Raw genomic sequence first — 26,730 nt, 5'->3', positions numbered from 1 at the left:
GCTGTATGGCTGGGTTACGTTAGGTCATAGTTTATGGATCATTTGAAACAGCGCAACCCATAGAGGGAGCATTTCCTAGAGGCAATATTTTTGTGTATTCTTATTTGCAATAAGTAGTTTGCTATTTCAATAATTACTACAAACACAGTGAACTTTCAAATGGCATTTTCAGTAAGAAATAGTTGTTTTAAAGATTTTTCAAGAGACCCCCCAAAATGTTGCAGTTAGGGCTTTCAGGGTGTCTCTAGTGTCAATCAAGGGGTCTCAGACCCCCGAGACCCTCGTGCATCGAAGCCAGCGTCTAACTATCATAAAACATTGCGTAACACCAGAGATCTGTGTCCACACTGAATCAGTTCAATCTGCACCTCTGTTACTTCATGTAAACAAACCACATAGCTATCAGCTGTGTGCTGGAGATCAGACTGGAGATGTAAAAGATGGATGTGTAGTCTACCTGCTATCTTCCTCCATTTGTACCATCACTTTTTAAATCAGAAAATACATGTCTAATATTGTGATATATTAATGGGAAATTATATACAATATAGCCAACATTAAGTAATGCTAGCCTAGCTTGTTTTTAGCGATGGTCATTTACCTCAGTAGAAACTTTTAGCTTCCCTGTGATCTCCCTCCCAAAATACTCTGTGTTTAGGTGTTTATAATGAAAAAAAGGAGGTTTCATACAAATGTTTCCTCATTTCAAAAGTCTGCATAAAATAACACAGTAAACATGTACAAAATAAACTGTCAAAATAGATTCCAGCAATAAGCAAAGCAAAGCAGGTTCGGGATCAGAAATCACTCTGTATTCGCTTCTGTTAAATAGATTTACCATATTTAAATTACTGTGCAGAGGTTTAGGGCAACAACTACAAAAGTTAATTATGTTTTCTTTCTGTTTTCCAAAAAAGAGCAATACAGATCATTCACAATGTCGGGTATCTGGATCACATTAACTCATAATTCATACAGTCAAAACGATTGAAATTTACAGATCTTCTGGACTTTCAAATGGCACAAATAATTTTTAAGGCTAAAAATACTGCCACTAAATATTAAAAAAATGCTGAGTGATTGAGAGTGGTTCCAATTAAAGGGGAAATTTGAATTTCAAAACTAACAGCGTTTGTACCAGCATGACATTTTTGTATACAAATCTGTGGAGTGAAACTATGGACGTTTTAATGTGAAGCTAAAGCAACATCCAAATAAAAACCAGTTTTAAATAATGCAAAAATCAGGATTTTCAGCAGCTACAGGAATGTACAGAAATATTTATTTTTACTAGTTATCTAGAAATTGTAGATTTAGATTTTGGGTATGTGGTTTTTTGCCATAGACTGTAAATAAAGATGGACGACACGCTCCCACTAACACCCGCTGTGCTGAAGTGAGGTAAAAATATCTGGGATACAAGTGTTGCCATCTTGCGAGGGTGATGTCATTGACAGCCCTGCATTGCAGATGTCTGCAATGGGGAGTTCCCATCCAAACACCCGTCCGACCAATCGTGAGCAGCCCCATTGAATGTGAGCACACAGATTGGCTGTCATGGCTGTCAATCATGGCAGGAAAGCCACTTTTGTATAATTTAACTCATTAAAACCGAACTTATAAAAACAATCACTTGAACAAACATTAGAGTGATGAGAACTACCTTCAGAGACAGAAACTATTTTTGGGTGACAGAAAATGTTTTTGGCATTTACTTTGAGTTTTTATTTTGCCCTGTGTCCATTCACTAACATAGAGGGGTGGGCTTTATGACTTATACTGCAGACAGACACCAGGGGGCGTTACAGATTGAATAATCTCACTTTGGGGGAGCTGTCACGTCATCCATCTTTATATACATTCTATGGTGTATGCATATATGTTTAGTTAATTAGAGTTTAGGTTTAAATTAATAAGGAAGCTGGTTAATTAAAATTTAATGAGTTATGGAGGAGGGGTGGGATTAAATACTTCTTACACCTTTTCGAATATGTAAACCAGATCATTATGTGTAACCATTTATTTTGCTTTATGTTTTTAGTTGTCTGTAAATATTACTTTTATTTGTGTGTCTGCTTGTTTGTATAATAATTTCTTTATTTTCTTTTTTACATGTTTAAAATCATCAGATCAGATGTTTTGCTGAAAATAAGCCACTTAATTTGTTTAAATATTGTCGCCCACAAAGCCGGCCCAACAGACAGAAAGTGGAGAAGCTTCACGTTTAACCTCTTAGCATCACATATTAGAGGCTGGATCTTTGGGAGAGTGAAGGATGAAAGGATAAGGACTTGATTGTGCTCCTAGTAGTTTCGGACACACATTGGCAAAATACTAAATATAGGTTGTTAAGAAAATGTGTGCAAGCAAGCCCAGGGGTCACTTCCACCAAAGTGAAATCTAAATTTCAGTTGTGAGGACAAATGCTGTGGTCAGATGTGTGTTTTTCCAGGGCTAATGTGGGTGATCCTCTGTGCATTTGTATAATTTAGAGCACATTTTTATCCATTCATTTTGACCTCATGATATCTTGGGAGATATCTCATTTGTTTTGTTTTGTTTTATTTCTTTGTCTCAAACAGCCTGCAACTTTATTTTAAAAAATGTTGCAAATTCAGTAGCAACTTCGCTAATTTGTAAATCATTTTAGATTTGATGTTAATTAATGGACAGATTAATGTTTCAAATTATTTATTTATTTACTTATTTACTTTTTTATTTTTTCTGAGGGTGAATGCCTCTGATTTTTTTCCGTCATAGTCCCACCAGCATGGCTGAAATACCTCAACAACTATTTAATGGATTGCCTTGAAAATTGATACAGATATTCATAGTGCTCAGAGGATGCATCCTTATAGTTTTTATGATATACTGATTTCCTGACTTTTCATCTAACACTGCCTACAAGTCAAGTATTTACTTTGGCCCAACAGTTTTTTTGGTTTGGTTCATGAAAAACCCAGCAGCCTGATCTGTACTTTGTGTTTAGTGCTAATTAGCAAATGTTTCTACATGCTACAGCACCCAGCTTAGATAGATGGTTAACATTGTAAAGATCATTTATTTCTGTAAAAATCAGCGTAACGGGGTTCAGTTCGTGGGTGGGGGCCCTTCTGTGCAGAGTTTGCATGTTCTCCCCGTGTCTGCGTGGGTTCTCTCCGGGTGCTCCGGCTTCCTCCCACAGTCCAAAGACATGCATGTCAGGTTAATTGGTGACTCTAAATTGCCCTTAGGTGTGACTGTGAGCGTGAAAGGTTGTCTGTCTATATGTGTCCAGCCTGCGATAGTCTGGTGACCTGTCCAAGGTGTACCCCGCCTTCCGCCCGGTGACAGCTGGGATTGGCTCCAGCCCCCCTGCGACCCTTACGAGGACAAGTGGTTATGGACAATATATGAATGAATAATCAGCATGCTAAGATTGTGATTTTGAGTATTCAGGTAGCATTTAGCTCAAAGTAGCAATATGCTTCATGGAGACACACAGAGCCATTAGCATAGCTGTAGACTAATAGACTTGTTCCACTTTTAAACTCCTTGACATTTACATTAGACCTATTTCTGTATATTTTGTGGAAAAATAAAGCTCATTTAATTCTATTCGATAAATTCAAAGAGGTATTTCCTCCTAAAAAATACCTTAAACTTTGGAAAAAAATACATGAATAGTGTTTTAAAATTAAAAGCAAAAAAAAAAAGAAAAAGATGATTTAGTTGCGTAGTATGTGGTGACTTTGATCTATTTCTGGTTTGTCTCTGTTTCCTCCAGATGGTAAAAGCCATTCAGGTGTTGCGAATCCACCTATTAGAGTTAGAGAAGGTCAATGAGCTCTGTAAAGATTTCTGCAACCGTTACATCACCTGCCTCAAGACCAAGATGCACAGCGACAATCTCCTTCGTAACGACCTGGGAGGACCCTACTCTCCATCACACACCAGTCTCAACATGCAGCAGGTCAGTCGTGGTCTCTGTGGATCCCCAGTTCTTCTATGGTATTTCTCTCTAAGTAGCATTTCCCAAGAAACCACCATTGATCAGCAGCTAGATTTTTGCTTCTGGGAGTGTTTCAGTCACAAAGAGTAGAGTTACCTCTTCACATTTGCTCACTAGTGTCTCTCTGTGATCCCCCAGGAACTAATTCAGACCTCCTCTCCATCCATGACCTCTGTCTCCAGCTCTGTTAACCCTTCAGGGATTGTGGTGCCCGCCGGGGGTCTGCAACAGGGCAATGTCGCCATGACTACCATCAACTCTCAAGTGGTATCAGGTAAGCATGTGATCACATACAAACATCAAAATATAGGAACTCTGACACATACACATGCAATATTTATTTAGTAGTGTCATTTTAGTATTTCAAGTTTGAATATGAAATTTAACCCTTTAAAACCTGGACCGCCATCACTTTTGCTGTGCTGCGATTACACTTCACAAGTATTTAAACCATTGAGCCCTGAGCAAATTGGTTAGATTTCTTTTGATAACATGAGGAAAAGCCAATGTGCTTTAAAATTTAAATATATTTACAATTAGAATAATTAGATGTTTAAAATCATTTAACATAATTATCATATTTTTTAGCACTTTTTTAGGTCATCTCATTTTTTTTTTTTTTTTTGTTTTTTTACTTGTCAGCTCTTTGTATATATATTTTTTTGACATTTTATTACTTTCTTGCTATTTATTCGGTCATTTCTTTATAAGTTGCACATCACCTTCTTCCCATGTTTTTTTTAAAGAATTCAATCTTACTTGTCCATGTTTCAAGGGGTTAAATGCAGGGAACAACTGAATTTCTCATATTCCCCGTTAATAGTAAAATCCGCTAATAATATCCATGGGACTGTGATTGGTTCAGGCCTCTCTGGTCAGACAAGTTTCACTTCACACAGACAGTGGAGCTTCTTTATTCAGACGTATTATGATTTTTTTAGGTTTCATGGTCACACCTGCTTTTACTAAGCACCTATTTTTTTCACAATTCCTCTATTACCAGTAAATGGAAACATATTGTCTAAAATCTCTAAATCTTTCATTTTCAAATGGACTACTTTTTTTTTATTTGCCAGCACTGACCTGCAGTACTGTCTGAATGCATGGTGGAAGATTTGTGACATTCTGATACTCAAAAGTTACTGGTCTTAGTTCATCCTGTCATTGTCAGGGGAAAACACAGAATCAAAAGGTAGAGAAATTATGTTTGAAACTCCAAGTTTTAGAGTGAATACCACAGATGTATAAAGAGACCTTGATGCAGCCTTGGAGACAGGACCCAGATAATACCTACAATAGATGCCCTGTGGTGCATGAAGCCAAAATGTTCAGTTGAATTGTATGAAATTACCTGGATGGTCGGTACTGCTTTAGCATCGTTTGGCCCATACAGCAGTTATTGTAGACTTCTGCAAGCCAAGTTGGCTGCTTCCTGTTTAGCGTTCCCCTAACGTAAATGTGGATAAATTAGTTTAAACATATGGCTCTTTAACACTTTCTAGATATTATCCCTAAAAACTGATCAAATACTGATAGTGAAAAGATTCATTTGCAGTCACTCCAGAAAATGTATCGACTGATTTACAAAAGTCTCTTTTTCAATATTCGGGGGAAAAAAGGGCTCCATGGAATCATATGACAGACTTGTAATTGCAAGTCTGTAATCTTTCTTTTTTTATTCCAAATTTGTAATCCCACTGTTTGGCCTCCATGAAAGTTGGGAGCTGCTGATGACAGCTGTATGTCTGCCATAGACCTGATGACAAAGCTAAATTAACCCAGATTTTGTTATGTGCGTTGGATATTAAAAACTTCTTAGATGTCCCAAATCTTAACCAATCAGAACTGAACAATCTAAATTGAATTCCTTCTATGTGACCCAGCGTCTTTCGCTCCTCCTGTCCAGTCACAAAGGATGGGGTATGCAACATGGGAGTAATATCTGACTCTAAACTTTTGTTTGAAAATCAAGTGAAAGGGTAGATCATGCTCGCTCCAGCTGAGCCCTAACCGAGATTATATAATTTTTAACTCATAGCTTTTGAGACAGTATTTCATGCTTCCATGCACTGTAGTTTAGACTACTGCAATTACCTGTATTCATGTTTTAGTTATAAAGAATCACAATTTCATTTTCCATCTTATCCAAAGTGCTGCTGCCCAGCTGAAATAGCTTATTTTAATTCTAATTTACTCCATTTGATATTTTTCATCATTTGTATTGTGTGTCTTTATTAATGTTCTTCTCCTCTGCCTTGTTATTTTGTTAAATGTTACAATTTCTCTTAGTCAGAGAAGGCTTTAGTAAGTTAAGGCTTCTGTCTTTCATCATGTCCTGACCTTATGTTACCTTACCTTAGGTGCCGTGTGCAGACATGATATTTTGCAGGAAGTACACTGGTATTTCCCTGTGATAGTCACAGAGATAGCTTTTTCCATAAATATGTATATATATATATATATATATAGATAGATAGATAGATAGATAGATAGATAAAGAATAATAGAACTTTCATTCTTAAATTAGGGCTTCTATCTTTCATGTCATCACCTCCTGACCTTATGTTACCTTACCTTACATGTGGCACAAATATGGTATGTTGCCGTAATAACGACGTACTTTACCACGAATTCCCATGTCATGGCCACAGGAGATCATGGTTTGTATCATCCCAGATATGTCGATCTAACATACGCAGCAGAATAGGTAAAAAAGTTATTCTTATTGCTGTAGAAAGCTAAGGCTTCCATCTTCCATTACATCTCATAATGATGTCATTGCGCCACGTGACCTGCGGTGCATATACATGCAGTGGCACCAGAGGAATTAATGATGAATCCATCACAATTTCTTTGCTCTCTGCTCATAAAAATGAGCATATATCCAAAACTAAATAATGTACATAGTTCACATAACTTATGGATTGTTAAGAAATATTTAGTGCATGTTTCTACATTTAAAAATCTTTTAGATCAATGTGTTTTGTGTGTTTATTTTATAAAATCGAATAAAATAAAACGTCCAATATTTGTATTTTGTTTTCAATGAGACAAGTTCCATAGTTTTATCAAGTATTATGGTTAACTGACTTACATAACCTTTTAGCTTAGGTTGTATAGATATTAGAGATATGAAGCATTTGCAGATACTTCAAGAAATGACATCACATAAGCAAAAATACCAATGTAGGCCCTGATTGACCATTTCTATTGCAGAGTTAATTAGAGCACTTGAGTTGTGATGAAATGACATTTGAAACTGACAAGCTGACACTCGAGGTGTGGAACATTAAATAGTTTACTGCCTCCCCACTGCTGGCCTGTTTTTGTCAACATTAGGCAGGTTTCCATTAACCCTAAAACTGCACAAACTGAAACTGCAAATATAAACTATGTCTACTGGAAACGCGTCAATTTCGGGAAAAAAACTCCCATTTGTCGCAACAGTTTTGACGCTCGCATGAGGTGGTATTTCAGGCGATTTGAAAAGGCTGTATTTCACAAAACTGCAATGGAAACACTTGAAACTGGCTTTTATAGGTCATATGATGCTATGGCTATGTGCTAGGAACTGGCTCCTTCATGATGCAGCGGGAGCTACAAGAGCTGTTATTGCATCACATAACTCTTCAAAAGTTGAGCAGATCATCCAGAAGTTTTGAATCAAAAATTCCTCTGTGAATTGTGGACTATCACCTCCCAGAAATTCCTCATACGTGGCCTTTCCATCACCATGCTTCTTGGAATGGTATCACCAGAGGAGAAGTTGCAGAACATCACTCAATGGAAACACAGTCATTGTGTTTAACTGACATTTCAAAAATATTGCTTAAGTGTTGAACAAATCTGTAATTGAAACCTGCCTTTTGTTCAACACTTACATCTCCGAGAATAGATGACTCCATACGACTTCAAAATGATTTAGGAAAAAAAAAGTGTGGGAAAATGGTGCAATTATTTAGCCAATGAGACAGATCTTTCACAATCACTGTTTGTTTCATGTATATTAACCTACTGTAAATTAGGAAAAATTTCCCTTACGCTTTAAATATCCCATGGCCTTATATTTATCTGTTTGTTTGATTTTTTGTCTGTTTGCTCTGCTCCTTATCTGTTTTTATTTTTCCACTTATTTTCCCTGTAATGTAAAAAAAAGTTGTTTTTTTTTAAGTAGTTTGCTACCAGGTATCAACTATTTGTTGATACCTGGTAGTATTTATCATGACTTAATAATCCATACTGTCAAATATGTGTAGGAGGTTTTGTTTAGAAAAATAAGTTTTGTTTTTAATTTCAACCATTTACTGAATATGTACGGTGGCCATTCTGATGTTGTTGTTTTTGCTCATGTTTTTATTTTGTTGTCTTATTTTTATTTACCATGTTTGAAATAAAGATATTTTAAAAAAAACAAAAAAAAAACAACCTTAACACTAAGCCCAAGCGTAAACAGTACACTCCATTCTGCAATGGATCATAAAATTTTAATGCTACAGATTTAATGTTCTCAAAAAGCATCTGCGGTGACGGAGCTTTGTGTAAATGTGTGTCCAATCCATGATAGTATCCTTCACAAGGCGCTTGGCGGATAGTTTCTTCTAATGTCAAGCCTGTACAGTGAAATGTTAATCCTGCCCTCTGGAAATCCCTTTAAACCCAAAATAAATCAATATCTGCCTTTGATCACTACACACTGAAGAGCTCAAACAGACTGTGATAAGAGTGTCTTGATCAAGACTAATTAAGCCAGAAGCAAAAACACACTCCCTTCTTCTTTTTCTGTTTTTTTTTCTGGGTTAAAGGACATTGACGCACCTTGAATTTAATCATTTCGTCTCTTGTTTGCCTTGTTGTTGTTTGCGGGGCTGACAAGAAGTTAATAAGGCTCTGGTGGTAGTGTGAGATGTGGCTGCCAGTAGCTGCTGAAGCCACTTGATACTCATGACGGCAAATTATCCCCTCAGGTGGGACCCTGTACCAGCCGGTTGCCATGGTGACATCGCAAGGGCAAGTGTTAACGCAGGCGCTGCCGCCGGGAACCATTCAGATCCAGAACTCACAGGTAAAGCCGTGTGACCGCTGATGCTTTGGCTGGCACCTTGATTTCCTCCCTGCACCCTCTCCACCAACTCTCAATTTGTTATTATTAAAAGGAGCCTCTTTGCACCTCACAGAAACCCCCCTGGGCGCCTTTCATTGTCTCTGTCTGCACCCCGCCCCCCCCCCCCCGCTGACAGACAAAATGGAAATAGTTTATTCCCATGATGTTTTGGGGCACCTCAGTGATCCTGACAGGTTCCACTGTGAGGGAAAGTCATGTGAGGACATGCACTAAAAACTGCATCTAGACTGTAGATTAAATATTTTTATGACGTGATTTACACAAATGCAGGAAATCAAACTTAGTTCACAACATTTTCACTTACCTTTTACCAGAATGGTCTCAGTAAAGTGCCACATCCTTTGAGAAAGGAAAAAAAATCTACAGTTTTGTGGGATTATTATAGACAGGAAATATTATGACCACAAATGTTTTATCTCCTTCCCACGAAAGGCCTTAAGACAGTCAAACCCACATGAATGCCTGGAATTGGATTTTTTACGACACAAGGACACATTTGTGGTTTTAATATTTCCTTTTTTTCCACCTCAAAGGCTTCTGCAGTTATTTCAGGATTTTTGGGACACTCACTGTATCCTTTGTCTTGTGATGAATAAGCCTCGTGCCTGTTTTTAGTAATCAATTACAACTGAAAGCCACAGCATTCAAAAGAAGAAACTGTTTTAGGGTGTTTTCACATATAGGCCGTTTTAAATGAACCAAACTCAGTCCTCTTAACATTGGGAAGTGACAAAACATCATCTTGAATATTAGCAATAAAGGAAACTGGAAAATAATTGCCTTAAAAAAGGAAAGTAAATATAACTATTAATCCTAATTTATGTTTATTTTATATCTTAGTGTTAAGTTTACTGGAAATGTAGTTGTAATCAATTTTGTGAGGTTAATTCAACTTAAAAGTAACAGAAATAACCTTGTTCTTTTCTAAGTGTTTGAAACCTCAGTAAGTCAAGTTAGTCTGACCTGACATGGTCATGACAAGGAGGATTTTGCCACTGATGAATTTAGAAGATCTGCGAGTTCTGTTTTGTTAACATGTGTAAGAAAATACAGGTATAACTGTCTAGTTTTTAACCAGCGTAATACATATATTTAGAACAGTAAACGTGGTTTACTGAATGTTGCTAAAACTTAGAAAGATTAATTGAATAAAACTTTTTATTTTGAAGTTGCAACAACTTCACAAAATTAAGTAAATGTTACTAAATTTTAGTTAAACTTAACAATTAGATATAAAGTTTAAAAAAACTAAGACTAATAGTTATATTCATGTACATTTCATGAGGCAGTCAGTTTTCTAGATTTTTTTAAGTGAAGTCAACTTTTCTTCGATTTTACAGTTAGTAACACTGCTTAGAGTGAATGTTTTGACGTAGTTTGCTGAGCAGCATGGTTGAAGGCCAAAAGCACTGACAGCTAAGGGGCCATTTACACAGCAATGATTCTTGCATGAAACTTTCGTTGCTATTTGACCTTTCATTCACACAACAGCAGTGTTTTTGGGGCCTGAAAACTTTCAAAACCAAATTCCAGAGTGTAATCTTTTGTAAACGCAACCCCTTCTGTCACCATGTAATCTGGCAATGCCCAGATCGTGTGAGAACTGTGAGGTTACGGCCGCACTTGGCGCACGTGCATGGTGTTCTTCTGTGGTGTGTCATTACGTAGCTATACCGCAAACTACTGGCCTGCATGCCAGGCCAGTAGTTTACTACAGCATTTTCTATAGTTTTTGTGGATCTGTGATCGATGTCACAATGTTGTCATATGAACGCAGATTTGTTGAGTGCAAAGGAAAGACTTTTCTGTTTTTAGTAGGGCCATTCTTGTCTGAACATGTCCTAAGAGCACTTGTGTTTTCATGAAGTTCTTCTCACACTTCGCTAGTGTTAGGCAAACAGCCAAATTAGAAAACCACTGATAGGCCTCATGTGTAAATACAGTGCACTTTATTTTTAAAAATCATCCGCTCATCATGTTTTATCTCTAAATGATGAGTCAGAGTGGATTTTACACTTGCTTACTTGTACTTGTGGAACTCCACTCTTAACATGTCATCACAGCTGAGTATAGAATGGTAAATGGACCTGCATTTGGATAGCGCATTTGTAGTCTTTCAACTGCCCAAAGTGCTTTTTTTAAATATCATGAGTCAAATTTACTGATTCACAAACACATTTACATGCTGGAGTACAAGATGCTACTTGACACTCATTTTTAAGACACTCACACGATTTATGTTGATACGTTTTTTTGCAAGTCCATGAACTCAGTGCAGGCAAAACTCAAAATGATTTACAATGAACAAAAATATAAACGCAGCACTTTTGTTTTTGCTCCCATTTTTAATGAGCTGAACTCAAAGATCTAAAGCATTTTCTATAAACACAAAAGACACATTTCTCTCAAATATTGTTCACATATCTGTCTAAATCTGTGTTAGTGAGCACTTCTCCTTTGCTGAGATAATCCATCCCACCTCACAGGTGTGGCATATCAAGATGCTGATTAGACAGCATGAATATTGCACAGGTGTGCCTTAGGCTGGCCACAATAAAAGGACACTCTGAAATGTTCATGTTTTATCACACAGCACAATGCCACAGATTTCACAAGTTTTGAGGGAGCATGCAATTGGCATGCTGACTGTAGGAATGTCCACCACAGAGATACTGTGATGAGATCCTGAGGCCCATTATTGTGCCATTCGTCCGCGACCATCACCTCATGTTGCAGCATGATGTTGCATGTTGCAAGGATCTGTACACAATTCCTGGAAGCTGAAAACATCCCAGTTCTTGCATGGCCAGCATACTCACCGGACATGTCACCCATTGAGCATGTTTGGGATGCTCTGGATCGGCGTATACGACAGCGTGTTCCAGTTCCTGCTAATATCCAGCAACTTCGCAAAGCCATTGAAGAGGAGTGGACCAACATTCCACAGGCCACAATCAACAGCCTGATCAACTCTAAGCGAAGGAGATGTGTTGCAGTGCGTGAGGCAAATGGTGGTCACACCAGATACTGACTGGTTGTCTGACCCCCCCAGACCCCCCCAATAAAGCAAAACTGCACATTTCAGAGTGGCCTTTTATTGTGGCCAGCCTAAGGCACACCTGTGCAATATTCATGCTGTCTAATCAGCATCTTGATATGCCACACCTTTGAGGTGGGTTGGATTATCTCAACAAAGTAAGTGCTCACTAACACAGATTTAGACAAATTTGTGAACAACAGTTGAGAGAAAAGTGTCTTTTGTGTATATAGAAAATGTTTTAGATCTTTGAGTTCAGCTCGTGAAAAATGGGAGCAAAAACAAAACTGTTGCATTTATATTTTTGTTCAGTGTATTTTTATCCCTCAGCAGAAGTTTAAGTCACAGCATGGATAATTGATTAGTTAATCCACTCAGAGCTAATGAGATCAGATTGAGCAGTGTGCAGAGTGAGTGCATGCAAACTTTTAGTCACAGCACAATGAATGCTTAAGTTTCACTTTCACTGCACCTGCTGTTCTGCTCCGTCTGTGACAACAGTACACTGTGCGCTCCAAAAATGTGTTGCAATAAATAACTGCACAGTGTTTATATTTCAATAGTGCTACAAAATCTATTTGTGGCAGCAGATGTTTTAATTGTTGCAGCCAGCTATGAATAAATAAATGTGTGGGAAATCCTGTGCTCTGCCTCCTGAGCCTCTGCTGGCGAATTTAACCATAACACCGAAAAGAATTTTTAAAAAGGGACATTCTGTTTTAAAAATATAATACAACAAAACAATTTCAGTGAACATTCTGTCAATTTAATACATTGTTAGTTGCCTTCTTGTTTTGTCAGAGTCATCAGAAAGCTGTTTCTAATGCTTTTCAATAGTATAATTGTTTTATTAAAGTTAATCCAGAAGAGAACAATTGTCATTCAAAACCTTTATGACTTCCCTTTTTAGACTCTAGAACCTTGTCTGTTGGGAAGGAGGTCTGAGAGGATGGAGAGTAGAGACCAACAGGCACCTGAGCCCTCGTTAGGTGCTCACCGGACAAATGTTTTTGTTTGTTTCCATACATTGAAAGCACAAGGAATCTGACCGGGATAATTAGTGCTGACGCATCAAAAGAGAGACAACACAGGACTAAGATGCCAGACAGAAGGCAAAATAAAAAGCCGACAAATGCAGAGCAGACAGAACATTCTATACGAACATTAAAAACCCTCAAGGATTCAATTTGCCAGTTAAAGGTCTGTCATTGACAGGAGCACAGACAACGAATTTCAAGCTGTGCTCCACAGGACTTACTGGTTTCTGTTTGGAAACCACATCACCAGCAAAGTGAAAATGAAAAGCCTGCTTCTGACTGGCATTTCGTTTCATAATATTTGAATTTCTTAGCATCTGTTTGGATGCACACTAATTATCGTCTGACACCAGGTTTCTAACTATTTATAATGTTCTGATGTCACCTGCACATCATGCCCACAGATGTCCTGAACCAGGGATGTCAGTTTCAGCTAATATTACTTTTGAAAGTCCGACACTCATTAAGCGTTAACTCTGAGACGTGTCATGCCAAACCACCTGTCTTTGTAGTCCGACGTTTCGTCGCTTCAGTGAGCTTTACCGATGCTTTTCAAAGAGCTATCCATTTGACTGAAAGTATGTAGAACCCATTTCTAGCAAGTTTTGCATTTGAAACCACCTGAGGAACTTGTTTGAATGTTAACACGCTCTTTAGCAGGATCTATGGTGTAAAGTTCATGTGCATGAGCATTATTTTTTCACCGGTTTTGTTGGAGACGCAACTTAGACTGATAACACCAATTAAAACATGCAACAGAAGACAGATAATTTCGCTGTAAAGAGGGGGAGTCTGTTTAATCAGAAAATGAACTTAACCGTTTTTTTAACCAAAAACACGCCATCCGAGTGAGTGGGTAATACAGAATTACAGATACAAATTTAGTCTGAATTTTAGCATTTAGTTTTATGATCGCCCCTTTGTTAAGACATTTCAAACACATGTCTCAGAGAGGCACCAGGTCAGACAGACTGAACATCTCAATGGCGAGGCCAGTCTGTGTCTGGCCTTGATAGTCTCCACGCTTGCCTATAGATATAAATAAAAAGGGGGAGCAGGGGAGTTGAGACAGTGATCCGTGTGCAGCAGCAGTGGCCTGAAGAGCGGCTCGCTTTCCGACAGGTAATTCCATGCTTGACAGTCAGAGGAGGCCTCTGTGAATAGCCGCGACCCAGCTGAGGCAGAGTGCTACATGTGGGCTGGGAATTGAACACAGCCCCGTTGCTACTTTGCCGACAAGCCCCGAGTAATCACACTCTCGAGCTCGGTGCCGCCAATTAATTCAACCTTGCTTTCCCCCCGCAACCCACGCACTCCCAGGGCTGAGGGGGTATAAGAGGAGGGTTATCCACGTGACATCCAGCTGCAACTGTAATGACTCTTGTTTCGTGCGGGGAGTATGAGGGGGATGTTAGTGTGTGTGAATGTGTATTTATGGGCCTTGTGTGGGTTAAGGGGGGTTCTGCATGGCTGTGAGTGCATATAGCTTTGTCTGTTATTTATCTTCCAGACAGGCGGTATTCTTTCCAGTAGCACACACCACATAAAATTAATGAATCCCTGTCTTTAGCAGACCTGTGTTTTTTATGTATTCATGCATTTTGTTCGACATGCTTATGCATATGAAATTTTCATACAGTATGCTCCCCTCTGAAGTGTTTTAGCCTTCACATGTGGGTAGCTCATTGAAGGAAATCATAAAAAACTCTGTGGTGCTGCTGGGTACAATTATAATGACAGATTAGAAAGACTTATTTCATATAACATGTTTACGAATATGCAGGCAGCAAAAAATGGTGTGCAGTGTGACTGTGAGTGTGTTCATCTTTAGTATGTATTCAGAGTATGAATAATAGCTTTTTGCAGATAGTGTCAAAGAGGGTTTGGTAATGGTCGCTATTGAGGGCTCATTGTGTTTCATATTATCTGCCTCAGAGCACACATACACATTTATCTCCACAATGACATGAGCACACTCGGAAACACACACATACACACTTTTTTCCACTTGCATTAACTTGCATTCCTTCTCTCTAACAGTTTACCATCACCAGTACCAACCACCCAACATGTTCTCAGGCCAAATCATCACAAAATATTACATGTTAGTTATCTTTCTGTGTCTGCTGTTGATGCTCTGGGATAGCGCAAACAATGGCAGCATGTCAGCAAAAGCACATGCTTAGGATTAACCAATAAAATAATAATAATAAAAGCATGTGGTTATGTTTCAGCAACGAAAGCATGTGGCAGGTTTCCCATGGTCACGGAAATCCTGGAAAAGTCATGGAATTAGTAAAAATCATTGAAAGTTTTGGAAAATTCATGGAATTTTGTTGTGTGAGTGATAAAATTAACCCTCAGGGCTTGCTTTAATATTACACACACATGCATCACTCTGCACACAAAATGCGCTTTTCAAAATCAAGCTTTAAAAAAATACGTACATTTGTATTATTTTCTACTTTTGTTGAATAATTTTTTTAACCAACATCATTCCTACTCATAAATATAAAATATTCGTGAAGTTTCAGAATTTTAACCCTTTAAATGCCAGGTTTTTATTATTGTGTCACTATGTTTAAAAAAAATAAATAAATAAACACAATTTTTTAGATTTTTGCAGACTAGGATATGTCAATACATTTCAGCAACACTGATTGTGACAGTGCACCTAGTAAAAATATATATCTCCATATGCCAAATATGGTAAAAAAAAAAAAAAAGATGTCATCAAGTGAAAAATAGTAAAAATTACAAATTCTAAGGATCAGAAATGTCAGTTTGAATGGGTTTCTATGGTGTGTTTTTTTGCACTTAACAGTATGAATGTAATTTTGTTCACACAGTGTATTGCTGATTGATTGAAGGAGCTGAGCTGGAAATTTCAAAATTAAACAATCTTGCCAAAATGTATGCCGTATGCATGAATAATGGGCTTCTGTGATGTCACCCACTGGTTTTGTAGATAATTTAGCTAATGTAGCTAATTTAAAGAGTTTGCCGCCATCATGTTTTGAGGGGGTTTTTTTAGCCAGAAATGATCATATTTAGTGGACCTGGGGAGGAGCGAGGGATGGATTTAACTGAGAAGCTGAGGAGCCTCTGCAGACGGCCTGTCACTCAAAGCCACCATGTCCTTAAATATGTGTAACTTTAAGCCTTAATAAAATGTAAATGGGTACGTTATATTAAAATTCACCTCCCGTACAGTTGTCATGAATGCTGAAATTAGCTATAGAGACCAAAAAAGCTTTTGTACCAGATTGGAAACATGTTTATTTCTGCTTTAAAGTTGGGCATTAATACTTGGGGGTTGATGACTCCCTCTTGGAGCCAGCTTCAAGTGGCCATCAGAGGAGCTGCAGTTTTTGGCACTTCTGTGTTGGCTTCAGTTTTAGCTCTAAATGCCACAACTTGATGTCATCTAGTGTGATGTCTTGAAACCAAATATAGTGCAGCCCTAAGTCGCCGTTTATTAAAGCTACCTTATGTAAACACCTAACTTACAAAAAACAAATTCACCAGTATGTTACATGAAGCGAAAGGCTATCTTCAGAGGAACATTGTAACAGTTAAGGACTGATTTTACGCGCTTTTCATTCTTCGTTTATTGATAATTTTGGCTGTCTTTATGATGTTGTTTAAAAATTAACTCAATGAAAGCATGAAGTAATATAAATGTATAATATTTTTTTAAAGCTTGATTTTGAAAAGCATATTTTGTCCATATTTTGTGCGCAGAGCGATGCAGGTGTGTGTAATATTAAAGCGGGCCTTAAAGGTTAACCTGGACTGTAACCACACAACCCCTGATGACCATCCCAACCCAAAATGTCCTCGCAAAAATAGTGGACCACGAAGTCAGTCCTCACAAGCACGGCTCAGCCAGACCAAACACATGGACTCACACACATCCATATGTACACTGCAGGCTGTCAAACACTGTCAATACTCTGAGAGCTTCTTGTCCTTCAGCGCTCACACTCCAAACAATAACATCTGAATAATGATTTCTCACTGAATGCAGACAGGCTTAGGTCAACACAGATGAAAAAACAAGCCAAACACAGTCACACTTTATCGCAGCGCTCCTCTGATGCTCCACCACATTATCACATCCAAACTTTTGACCGAAGCCCTGCCCGACCCTTTGCTCCTTAAACGTCTCGTCAAACACACTGCTGACCCTCTTGTGCGTCCACACCGTCAAGGGTGCTGCTTTTCTTATATTTTAAGTATCATTACTCAAATTCAGTTTCCATGGTGACACTTGAGGAGGTGTTTCTGCCCTTGCCACTGAAAAAAAGATAGGTAATTGGTAGTCTCCCTTTGTTTCCGTGGCAACAATAACTAAGCCCCAGCATCCGCTCTTTTCTTTTCTTCCTCTCCCTCTTGTCTCTTCATGGTGTTTATCGTAAAGGTAAACGTGGACCTGTCCTCCCTGTTGGACAGCGAAGACAAGAAGTCCAAGAATAAGAGGGGGGTCCTGCCCAAACATGCCACTAACATCATGCGCTCCTGGCTCTTTCAGCATCTCATGGTGAGGCACAGAGCGTGTACACGTTCATCTGACATGTTCTTGGCCTTTTCAAGGGAATTTTTATGAAGTGGCAGATATGGAAGCAGAAATGGAAGTGATGATGTAAGATCATGTATATGAATATCAAATTTCAAATCAAATTAATTTCATTTGCGTCATTTAGCATGAGAAATGATAGGGATTGTGATAAAGTATCAATCGATGGTCTCAAAATAAATTTTAAAAAAGCGTGAATTTTATTTGTAACAAAATTGAAGTTTTGTAAATGTTTCTTGTTCATTAACTTTAAATTGTTCCATGATTTATCTCTATTTGATTTGATTGATTTGTTTGGGCATATACATCCCCCTCCAATCTTCAGGAAGGTTATTTGCTGCAAAAATGAGGCCTCTGTTTCACTTTTCAGGAATCTGGACATTCTCTCAGTATATGACATAAATATTCATCAGATATGTGTGTTTATATATCAATACATATTTTTACTGCCTTCTATACCACCATCCTTGAGCTTGTATATTTAATTCACAGATTTATTCATATAATACTAGACAAGCCGATCAGCTTCGCCTTCTGTTTTACAAAACATAACATGGCCAGTAGTCCCTCATTTATGATCACATTGTACTGATATGAAATGATAAAGTACATCTTAGAAAAAGCTCATCATCTTTTTAAAAAAATGTAAAAGGAAATTATCATTACATGAATATTTACTGACTGGTTTCTTTTTCTGCTCTTTTTTATTATTTTTGTTTTTGTATTTTTCTGTAAAATGGTAATGTAGGAGTTTTTGTTTGTTTTTTCTTCATTTTTCTTCATTTCTGTTTAAGTTTGATGTTTTTCAAGTATAAGCCTCTGGATTCTTCACCTCCCCTCACACATTTTTTTCTTCAGCTGGATTTTATGCAGTTTTTAACTGTATGCAACTAAACTAAACCAACTAAACCAAACTTAAACTAGTTCAAGACGGTGGTTTTCGGAATGGTTAGAGAAGAAAATTTCTATTTCACATGAGAACTGAGCATCAGTTAGGAGTGATGCATAAATGCCGCTGATTAAAATACTTGAAAACTGAGGTGTTCCTTCTCTTTGTTTTCAGCATCCGTACCCAACAGAAGACGAGAAGAGGCAGATTGCAGCACAAACAAATCTAACCCTTTTGCAAGTGAACAACTGGTAAGATGCCTTTTTATGACAATAACAGTCTTATCACATGTGCTGATGGAGACAGAAAGATGGTGCTTTCCACTATTGTAGTTGAAAAATGTGTGGAGAAGAGCTTTTACTCAAACCTGAGTTGCCTGTTGCTCCTCAGCACATTGCTGGTACTGTGGCGCCATCTGCTGGCTGTATATATCAAGTACACTTAAGATGAAAGTCATATATTGGCACTTCTCTTTTGTTTTTGTTGTCAGAGATTTGAAAAACATCACAATTAAAATTACATTAAAAGTAGAATCTGTTACTTTCTCTTAAAAATGGAGACAAACCTGTTTGTCTATTGACATTCGAGATGTATGATAGTATTTGATAAAGCAACAGTATGTAAGGCTTAGTGGCATCTTGCAGTGAGGTTTGCAGTTTGTAGCTTGTCCCATGTGCCGAGGGTGAAGTCACGGCAGGGAGTCCTTTACTGTTGAGGTCTTTTACTAGAAGAAGAATTATCCACAAACAAATGCACCATAGTGAAAGAAGCAGTTTCACATTGTATGTTTCAGCCCAGCAGTCAAGTCTGCATCCACATTCAGTGCCCTTGCGCTTCTGTCTTTAACCGCTGTAATACTTCACAGGTTTTGCTTTTCAAAATCAAGCTTTAAAAATATTATACATTTATATGATTTTCGACTTTCATTGCTTTTTTTAATCATCATCCCTAATCATAAATATCAAATATTCATTAATTTTCAGAATTTCGTCATGAAACACACACACACACACACACACACACACACTCACAATAATGAATTATTTTCAATATACTACAAGCTCTTTTTAATACAGCCTGGGATATGTCTATGATTAGTAGCAACACTAATTTTTATACATTATTATTTTTTGTGCAGTGTGAAATACTCACACTCTTACCACTCTGCACTGAAAATGTGCTTTTCAAAATCAGGCTATAAAAAATTATACATTAATATGATTTTCTACTTTCATTGAGTTTATTTTTTAAACTTTTAACTTTTAAAATCAGTCCTAATCATAAACAGCAAATATTCATTCATTTTAGAATTTTAATCCTTTAAATGCCAGATTTTTGTCATGCTGCCACAATGTTTAGATTTTTTAAAAAAGGACTAATTTTCAATACTACATGCAATGTAGACTTTTTTGATGATAACAGTCTGGGATATGTCAATGATTTGCAGCAGCATTGATTATGACAATTGGAAATGGAAATTTGCATTTATTTTCTTCATATGCCAAATATGATAAAAATGATGTCATTAGTTGGAAAGCAGTAAAAATGACAAATTCTGAGGCAAAAGCCCAGATTGACACCAAGAAATAATACAATGCATGTTTTTTATGCTTTGATGGCTATGAGATCAAAAATGTCAGTTTGAATGGGTTTCAGTGGTGCATTTTTTGCACTTAACAGTATGAATTTAACAATTTTATTTACACAGTGTATTTAAGACTTATTGTAGGCGCTGAGCTGGAGATTCACAGATTAAACAAAAATACACAATCTTGCCAATTTACGCAATATGCACGAACACAGCCAAAATTATCGAATAAAAAAAGAAGAATGAAAAACAAGTAAAATGCACCAAACAGCCCCCTAAGGGTTCAATGTTAAGTCACATGCAAAAAAATCTTATTATGGGGCACCTGGTAGCTCAGTGGGTAGAGTGGCGCCCCATATCCAGAGGTTGTATTCTTGCCACCGCGACTTCGATTCCAGCCTCGACCCTTTGCTGCATGTCGACCCCCTCTCTCTCCCCCTTTCACGCTTAAACTGTCCTGTCCATTAAAGGCAATAAAAGCCAAAAAAAACAGAATCTTTAAAAAAAAACAAAATCATATTATTTTGGTGTGTCTGCAAATTCTGGTTTAAAACTTAATAAACAAATCAACACTAGCTTCTGTCATCTCAGATCACTTACAAAATTAAAACCATTCCTTTCCGTAAAGATTTAGAGATTTTAGCCCATCCTTTTATTTCCTCTCGCCTTGACCACTGTAATTCTCTGTATGTAGGAAGTAGTCAGTCAGCCCTATATGACCTGCAGCTTGTTCAAATGCTGCATGAGGGAGTCCTCTCTCTCTACCAGGAAAAGAAACCGTATCTCTCCTGTACTGGCCTATCCTCACTGGTTACAAGTAATATACAAATTAGATTTTAAAATGATTTAATTGTGTTTAAAGCACTAAATGAACTCAAATCTGATTATATGTCTGAGTCCACCTGGTGACCAATCACTCATCACACGCCCAGTTCAAAACTAAAGGGATCAAGTGTTTTCAGTAGTTGGTCCTGAGGTGTAGAATAATCCCCCTCCAATGATCAGATCTTCCCCGTCCACTGAGAAATTTAAAACTTGTCTTCAGACCCATCCCTTTTCTTTAGCCCTTTAACCCTTTGAAACCTGGAGCGACATCACTTTTCTTGAACTGCTTTCAGACACATTTTACAAGTATGTAAACCTTTAAAACCTGAAAATTGGTGCGATTTCATACAAAAACATCGAGATAAAGATAATGAGCAACTTGATAGGGAATTAGTACATTTAGAAAATATCTTTTTTTAAAGCTAGGGGAAAATGTCGAAGGAAGAAAGACAAAAGCAAGGGGAAAATCTATTTATAGCTAATTATCATTATTACATATTTTAAATTATGTAAAAAAGATATTATAATTTTCATAATGCAATGTAATTTTATCGCAGGATGACCATTGAGACATACATACCAGAGTACTGTGTTGTCTTGGGCGTAGGGGGGCAATGCTGTCTCTCATTTCTCACTGAAAAAAGTTTCAAACAAGATATTTTTTTAAACATTATTAAAAAAAATTGCAGTTCTTCCAGGTTATTACTTTTTTGTAATTGATTTTTCTTTATTTGATTTTATTTTCAGGTAATTTTCTTGTGTTTTTTTTGTTGGTTTTTTTTTTTTTTTTTTTTTTGCTCATTGACTTCTTCCAATTGATGCCTCTATAGATAATTGTGACTTGACTTTCATGCATTACATTTCAGCATGTCATAGATTGGCCATCAGCCCAGCACCTGCTAATGTGTGTTGACCTGTTTTCTCTGCTAACATATTATCCATATGCTTGGAGGTTTTTAGCAGAAGCTGAATTACCAACACAGACACTGAATAATGGAGTTTTATTTCACCAAGCATTGTTTTATGTTGCTTTCTTACCTTTGCTGCAAGGCTGCTAAGGATGGTGGCTGACGCAAAGAAAAAAAGCATAAAAAACATAGAAATGGCCCCTTTGATGGAGCCAGTGTTTGTTTTGTCCATTCTGGGCTGCTGTAGAAACACGCTGGACTCTGAAAGCGAGGACCCTCTCAGTATGTATATATATAAACGGCTCATTCTAAAGTAACAAAAATGTGCCGATTCCTATTTTCAGGTGACACGCTTATTTTATTATATCTAATTTCTGTCAATATATCCCACAAAATTGCACACGCTGTACCCTCAAAGGGTATTCTGTTGTGAAAATATAAGTCGATAATAATTTGTATGCTTTGTATTTTTGGATCATTTACATTTCTCTTACAAATTTCTGTATTCATTAGAAAAGTATATATTATTTCATAAAACATATTTTGAAATTATGACTGCAATGTTCTACAGTTGGTATCTCTTTTGATTTATACGTCATATGACTGATCAGTGGACATTGTCAAACCTCTTCTTCTCATCCTCCCAGGTTCATCAACGCTCGCCGGCGTATCCTCCAGCCCATGTTGGACGCTAGTAACCCAGACCCGGCTCCTAAAGCCAAGAAGATGAAGTCCCAGCACCGTCCAACGCAGCGCTTCTGGCCTGACTCCATCGTGGCCGGAGTCCTGCAGACGCACAGATCAGGAAACAACTCAGACAGTATGCCAACACTAACATACCCCAAAAAATAAATCAAAGCCCAGGATTTTTATTTCAAACTGGTGTGTTTGAAGTGTCCCCACTAGATGTCACTGTTGACTTGTTCCTTGCTTTAATGTGAGAACACATGAAGGCCAAAGTCAAGAACAAAGAGTATAAAATTATTTGGAAAAATATCTGCTTTTTTTTTCTTACAGGAATCTTAAATTAGATCTAAGCGTGTGTTTGAACACAGGAGGGGTCCAACTCTCTTGGGAATAGTTAGATAAAGAAATAGTTTTCAGTCATCCAAAGAAACTGCAAAGTTTTTCATGTGGAGGCCCATTTTGGGATATAGAATTTAGCCATTACGTGTAATTTCTTATCTGCTTTCTCTGTGCTGCAGCTGCAGGAGAGAACAGACCAGTGTGGCTAAAGCAAAACCAAACTTCACTGTCATCCTTTAACTGAACTGTGATAGTCATAGCAGTAATAACAGGAGGGTCATCTTCAGTGTAGTTTTCATTCAGGCAGAGAGGGAACATTTGCAAAATGAAACTCTGCTTCTAGGCCATAATAAACCATACAAAAAATAGTTTATTGTGTAAGTACTGCCGAATACATAACTTTGCATACTGTGATATAAAATAATATCAATAAATAGCCACCACTTTAACCCTTTAAACCTGGAGCAACATCACTTTTCTTGTGATGTGTTCAGACACCTTTTCCATGTGTTTGAACCTTTGAAACCTGAGCAAATTGGTGTGATTTCTCTCAAAAACATGGAGGAAAAGGCAATGAGGAACTTGGGAAAAATGTTCCACAGTTTGCAAGAAATTAGTAGATTTAGAAAAAAAAATGTTGAAAGCTAATTTTCTAAATTACTACTTTTTATGTTTTTAAATTAACACTTTTTTGAAGCAAAATTATTTAAGAAATATTTTAAATTATCATAACTATGTATTTAAATTATTTTATTTTTTTTAGAATATGTATATATTTTTGGTCATTACTTTTTTTGTAGTCAGGTATTAGTAAGTTTAGAAAAAATATCTTTTTTAAATAATAGGGAAAAATGTAAAGGGAAAAAAGAAAAAAAACAGAAAAATATATTTATAATTGTTTTAATTACATATTTGAAATTAAGCCACAAAATTATATTTTTAAGCATTTTTCCAGGCAATTTTGGTTGGTTTCTTTCTTTTTTTCACTTTTCTGAGAGCCAAAACCTTCTTTCTTACTTTTTTCGGGTAATTTCGTCTTTCACTGCTCATTAACTTCTTCCTATGTTTTTAAAAGAATTCAAGCCAATTTGCTGGGGTTTCTAAAAGGTTAAACTCCAGATCAACTTGTAGTGCAATCATATGTGTCTCCATCATTACTGTCACTGGCATTGCATTAACAAAAAATCATCCGATTTGGTCATATCTGGCGCTTATGTGTACAGTTTTGCCATTGACCTGTCTGTTATCATAAGTGCATGCAATTTGAAAACTATTCAGATAATTGCTTACATAAAAAAGAGTCAAACCACAGAATCCCTGAGGACAGGCACTAAATTCCAAATGAGTTAAGAGTAGCTGTAATATTTTGGATCTCATATTTGAGGCAAATAACCATTTTAACCTGATCCTGTGTTGGAATATTTCAATAGCAATTGTATTGCACTGCCAAGTCACCAGAAGAAAATGTTGGAATTGTACATTTCTGCAGTTTACAAATACATTACATTTGCATGTTTCATATCATACCAACATTTCCGTTTCCATTGCAAAAAACCCTCTAACACCCCCTAACATCAGGGTTTTTAATGGAATGGAAAATTTAACAATCAGCATTCACACCCAGATCAAATGACTCCATAGTAGTCACGGGTTTTTATCAGCATTGATGGAAAGACAACACCTGAGGGAACGCACTACTGTGGCCCTGAACTGGCTGGATATCATGATGCACTGGAAAAAATTACATCTCAACCAAAGCTGTGCACAAACATCGATCAAAGTTTGAAAGAGAGACTGAATAAGTAAAAGATATATAAAGAGAAGTAAGTATTGTAGAGTTTTCACAGACCTCCATGCTGCTTTTTAATGTTTACTAACTGTGTACACAGCTCTGCTCTACTGGCAATGGGAAAGCAGTCTATCGCCTCCTTTTTCTCAGGTTTCCCATATTTAAAAATCCCACAAACAGGTGCTAATTTTGGTGGAAAATGTGTACAAGAGTCTTTGAAAAGCAGATGTTTTCTACTTAAGAATTGCTGCATTTCCTGCAGGGATTGTGTCACTAAAACCGGGCATACTAAGCCAAAGCATGACCTTTTTTTAACAATAACCAAGCTGTTTTTGTGGTTAAACCTGACCACTCATTCCACATTATGGCTACACACACAATGCCAGCTGGTGATTGGGTTGGCCTGCCACCCTTGGCCACCTAACCTCTGCTGCTTGAAAGCAAACTTAGATAGATACAACAAAAAGGTGAGCAGATGAATGTGGTCCAGCACTCACTACATTTACATGCACAGTTAAGTTGAGCTAAGGTCATAGCTCCTTTAGGCCATTTAATTAAACTACTCTCTCTTTATTGATGAAGTATGTCTCACTCTGCCACAGTGAGTGGAGGTCTCCCTGCTTTCAGCAAGAGGCTATTGGACCTTCTTCCTGTTAGCAAGTTAGCAAGCGGCAAACGGGCTGCATGTCAAACAGTAAAAACATGGCTAATTTTTTGTCGCTGCACATTATTTGTTTTTCCCGGCTTTCTTCAACAAATTTATGCTGCTTAACTTTTGGGTCAATACCCGGTGCGGGGACTATGGCGCATGTGCAGAACACCTAGGCCAGTTCAGGTCCAGTTGACGCGTATACATGAAAGAGTAAACTGAAGCCCAACCGCACTATCTAGGTGTGTTAGTCCAACTTAAAGAAATTCAACTCAGTATGATTTCAATCAGACTAACATGTTTAGACGTATGCAAACGTACTGACTGGGTTTATAACTCCTCCCTGTGTCCCTTCAGACCCACTGAGTATGGACAGCCTGCAGTCGCTGTCCTCAGACTCTGCCACCCTGGCCATGCAGCAAGCTATGCTGGGAGCTGACGACTCCATGGACGGCACCGAAGAAGAGGATGAAGAGGAAGAGGAGGAGGAAGAGGAGGAAGGAATGGAGGAGGAAGAAGAGGAGGAGGACGGAGAGGAGGAAAATGACAGGGGGAGGCAAATGTCCAGCGGAGGAGGTGGAAGGAGAGATCTGCGCATGGAGCACAGAGAGGAACTGGAGTAGTCGAGCAGAGGAAAAGACGATATGAACTTTGATGCGGCCTCATTCAAACTATGACGACTCATGAGATGTGACTCTTGCGAGCATACGAGGGCATATTAGGTTTTCTCCAAATTCATCAGACTCTTATACAGAGCCACCATGGAGTCTAATCAAACACAATGACCATCACAATTATAGAGGACAAATATGAGTTTAATGATGAATCTGTGTTGTTTCATTTTACTGTAGTATGGTCTCATGCAGTGAGCTCTTGGAATATTTGGATAGTTGCACATTTTGACTCTATAGCTCCTGTTTATATATGGACAGAAACGAGACAGGAACTGAAAGGTTGAAAACATTACTGACAGTTTTGAATTGAGACATTTGAACCACTTCACAAGACGTTTGATGCTTTCAGAGAGCCATGACATTTTGAGGCTGTCTGAATTCAGGTTAGGGTGAACTGAGGAAGGAAACAGGAGAAAGAGCAGTCGTGATTAGTTGCACATACATAAAAAAAATCTTTCTACAGAGAGATCTTTTGACTGTATGTGAGAAACAAATACTTCATTCAATGTAACAATGTAATCCAAATATTCTGGCACCATGAAGTGAGTTACGGAAAGGTCTGCAGTAGGGCTGCCTCATGAAGGTCGGAGATTTAAATCATAAGTCAGAGACAGCT

The 26,730-nt window shown here is 37.6% G+C and overlaps 1 protein-coding gene across 1 annotated transcript in view; it reads left to right on the top strand.

Moving 5' to 3' along the window:
• pknox2 (pbx/knotted 1 homeobox 2) overlaps nt 1-26,730 on the top strand; it is a 166,091-nt gene that overhangs the window by 119,936 nt on the left and 19,425 nt on the right. The window contains exons 6-12 of the mRNA XM_042499643.1: nt 3,767-3,952; nt 4,130-4,265; nt 8,956-9,053; nt 17,611-17,730; nt 18,830-18,906; nt 22,624-22,796; nt 25,798-26,059. Of these exons, the coding sequence (XP_042355577.1) occupies nt 3,767-3,952; nt 4,130-4,265; nt 8,956-9,053; nt 17,611-17,730; nt 18,830-18,906; nt 22,624-22,796; nt 25,798-26,059 (1,052 nt within the window). The remainder of the gene's footprint in view (nt 1-3,766; nt 3,953-4,129; nt 4,266-8,955; nt 9,054-17,610; nt 17,731-18,829; nt 18,907-22,623; nt 22,797-25,797; nt 26,060-26,730) is intronic.

The sequence above is a fragment of the Plectropomus leopardus genome, chromosome 13, assembly GCF_008729295.1.
Source record: "Plectropomus leopardus isolate mb chromosome 13, YSFRI_Pleo_2.0, whole genome shotgun sequence".
NCBI lineage: Eukaryota > Metazoa > Chordata > Actinopteri > Perciformes > Serranidae > Plectropomus > Plectropomus leopardus.
This window is presented reverse-complemented; position numbering and strand designations above follow the sequence as displayed.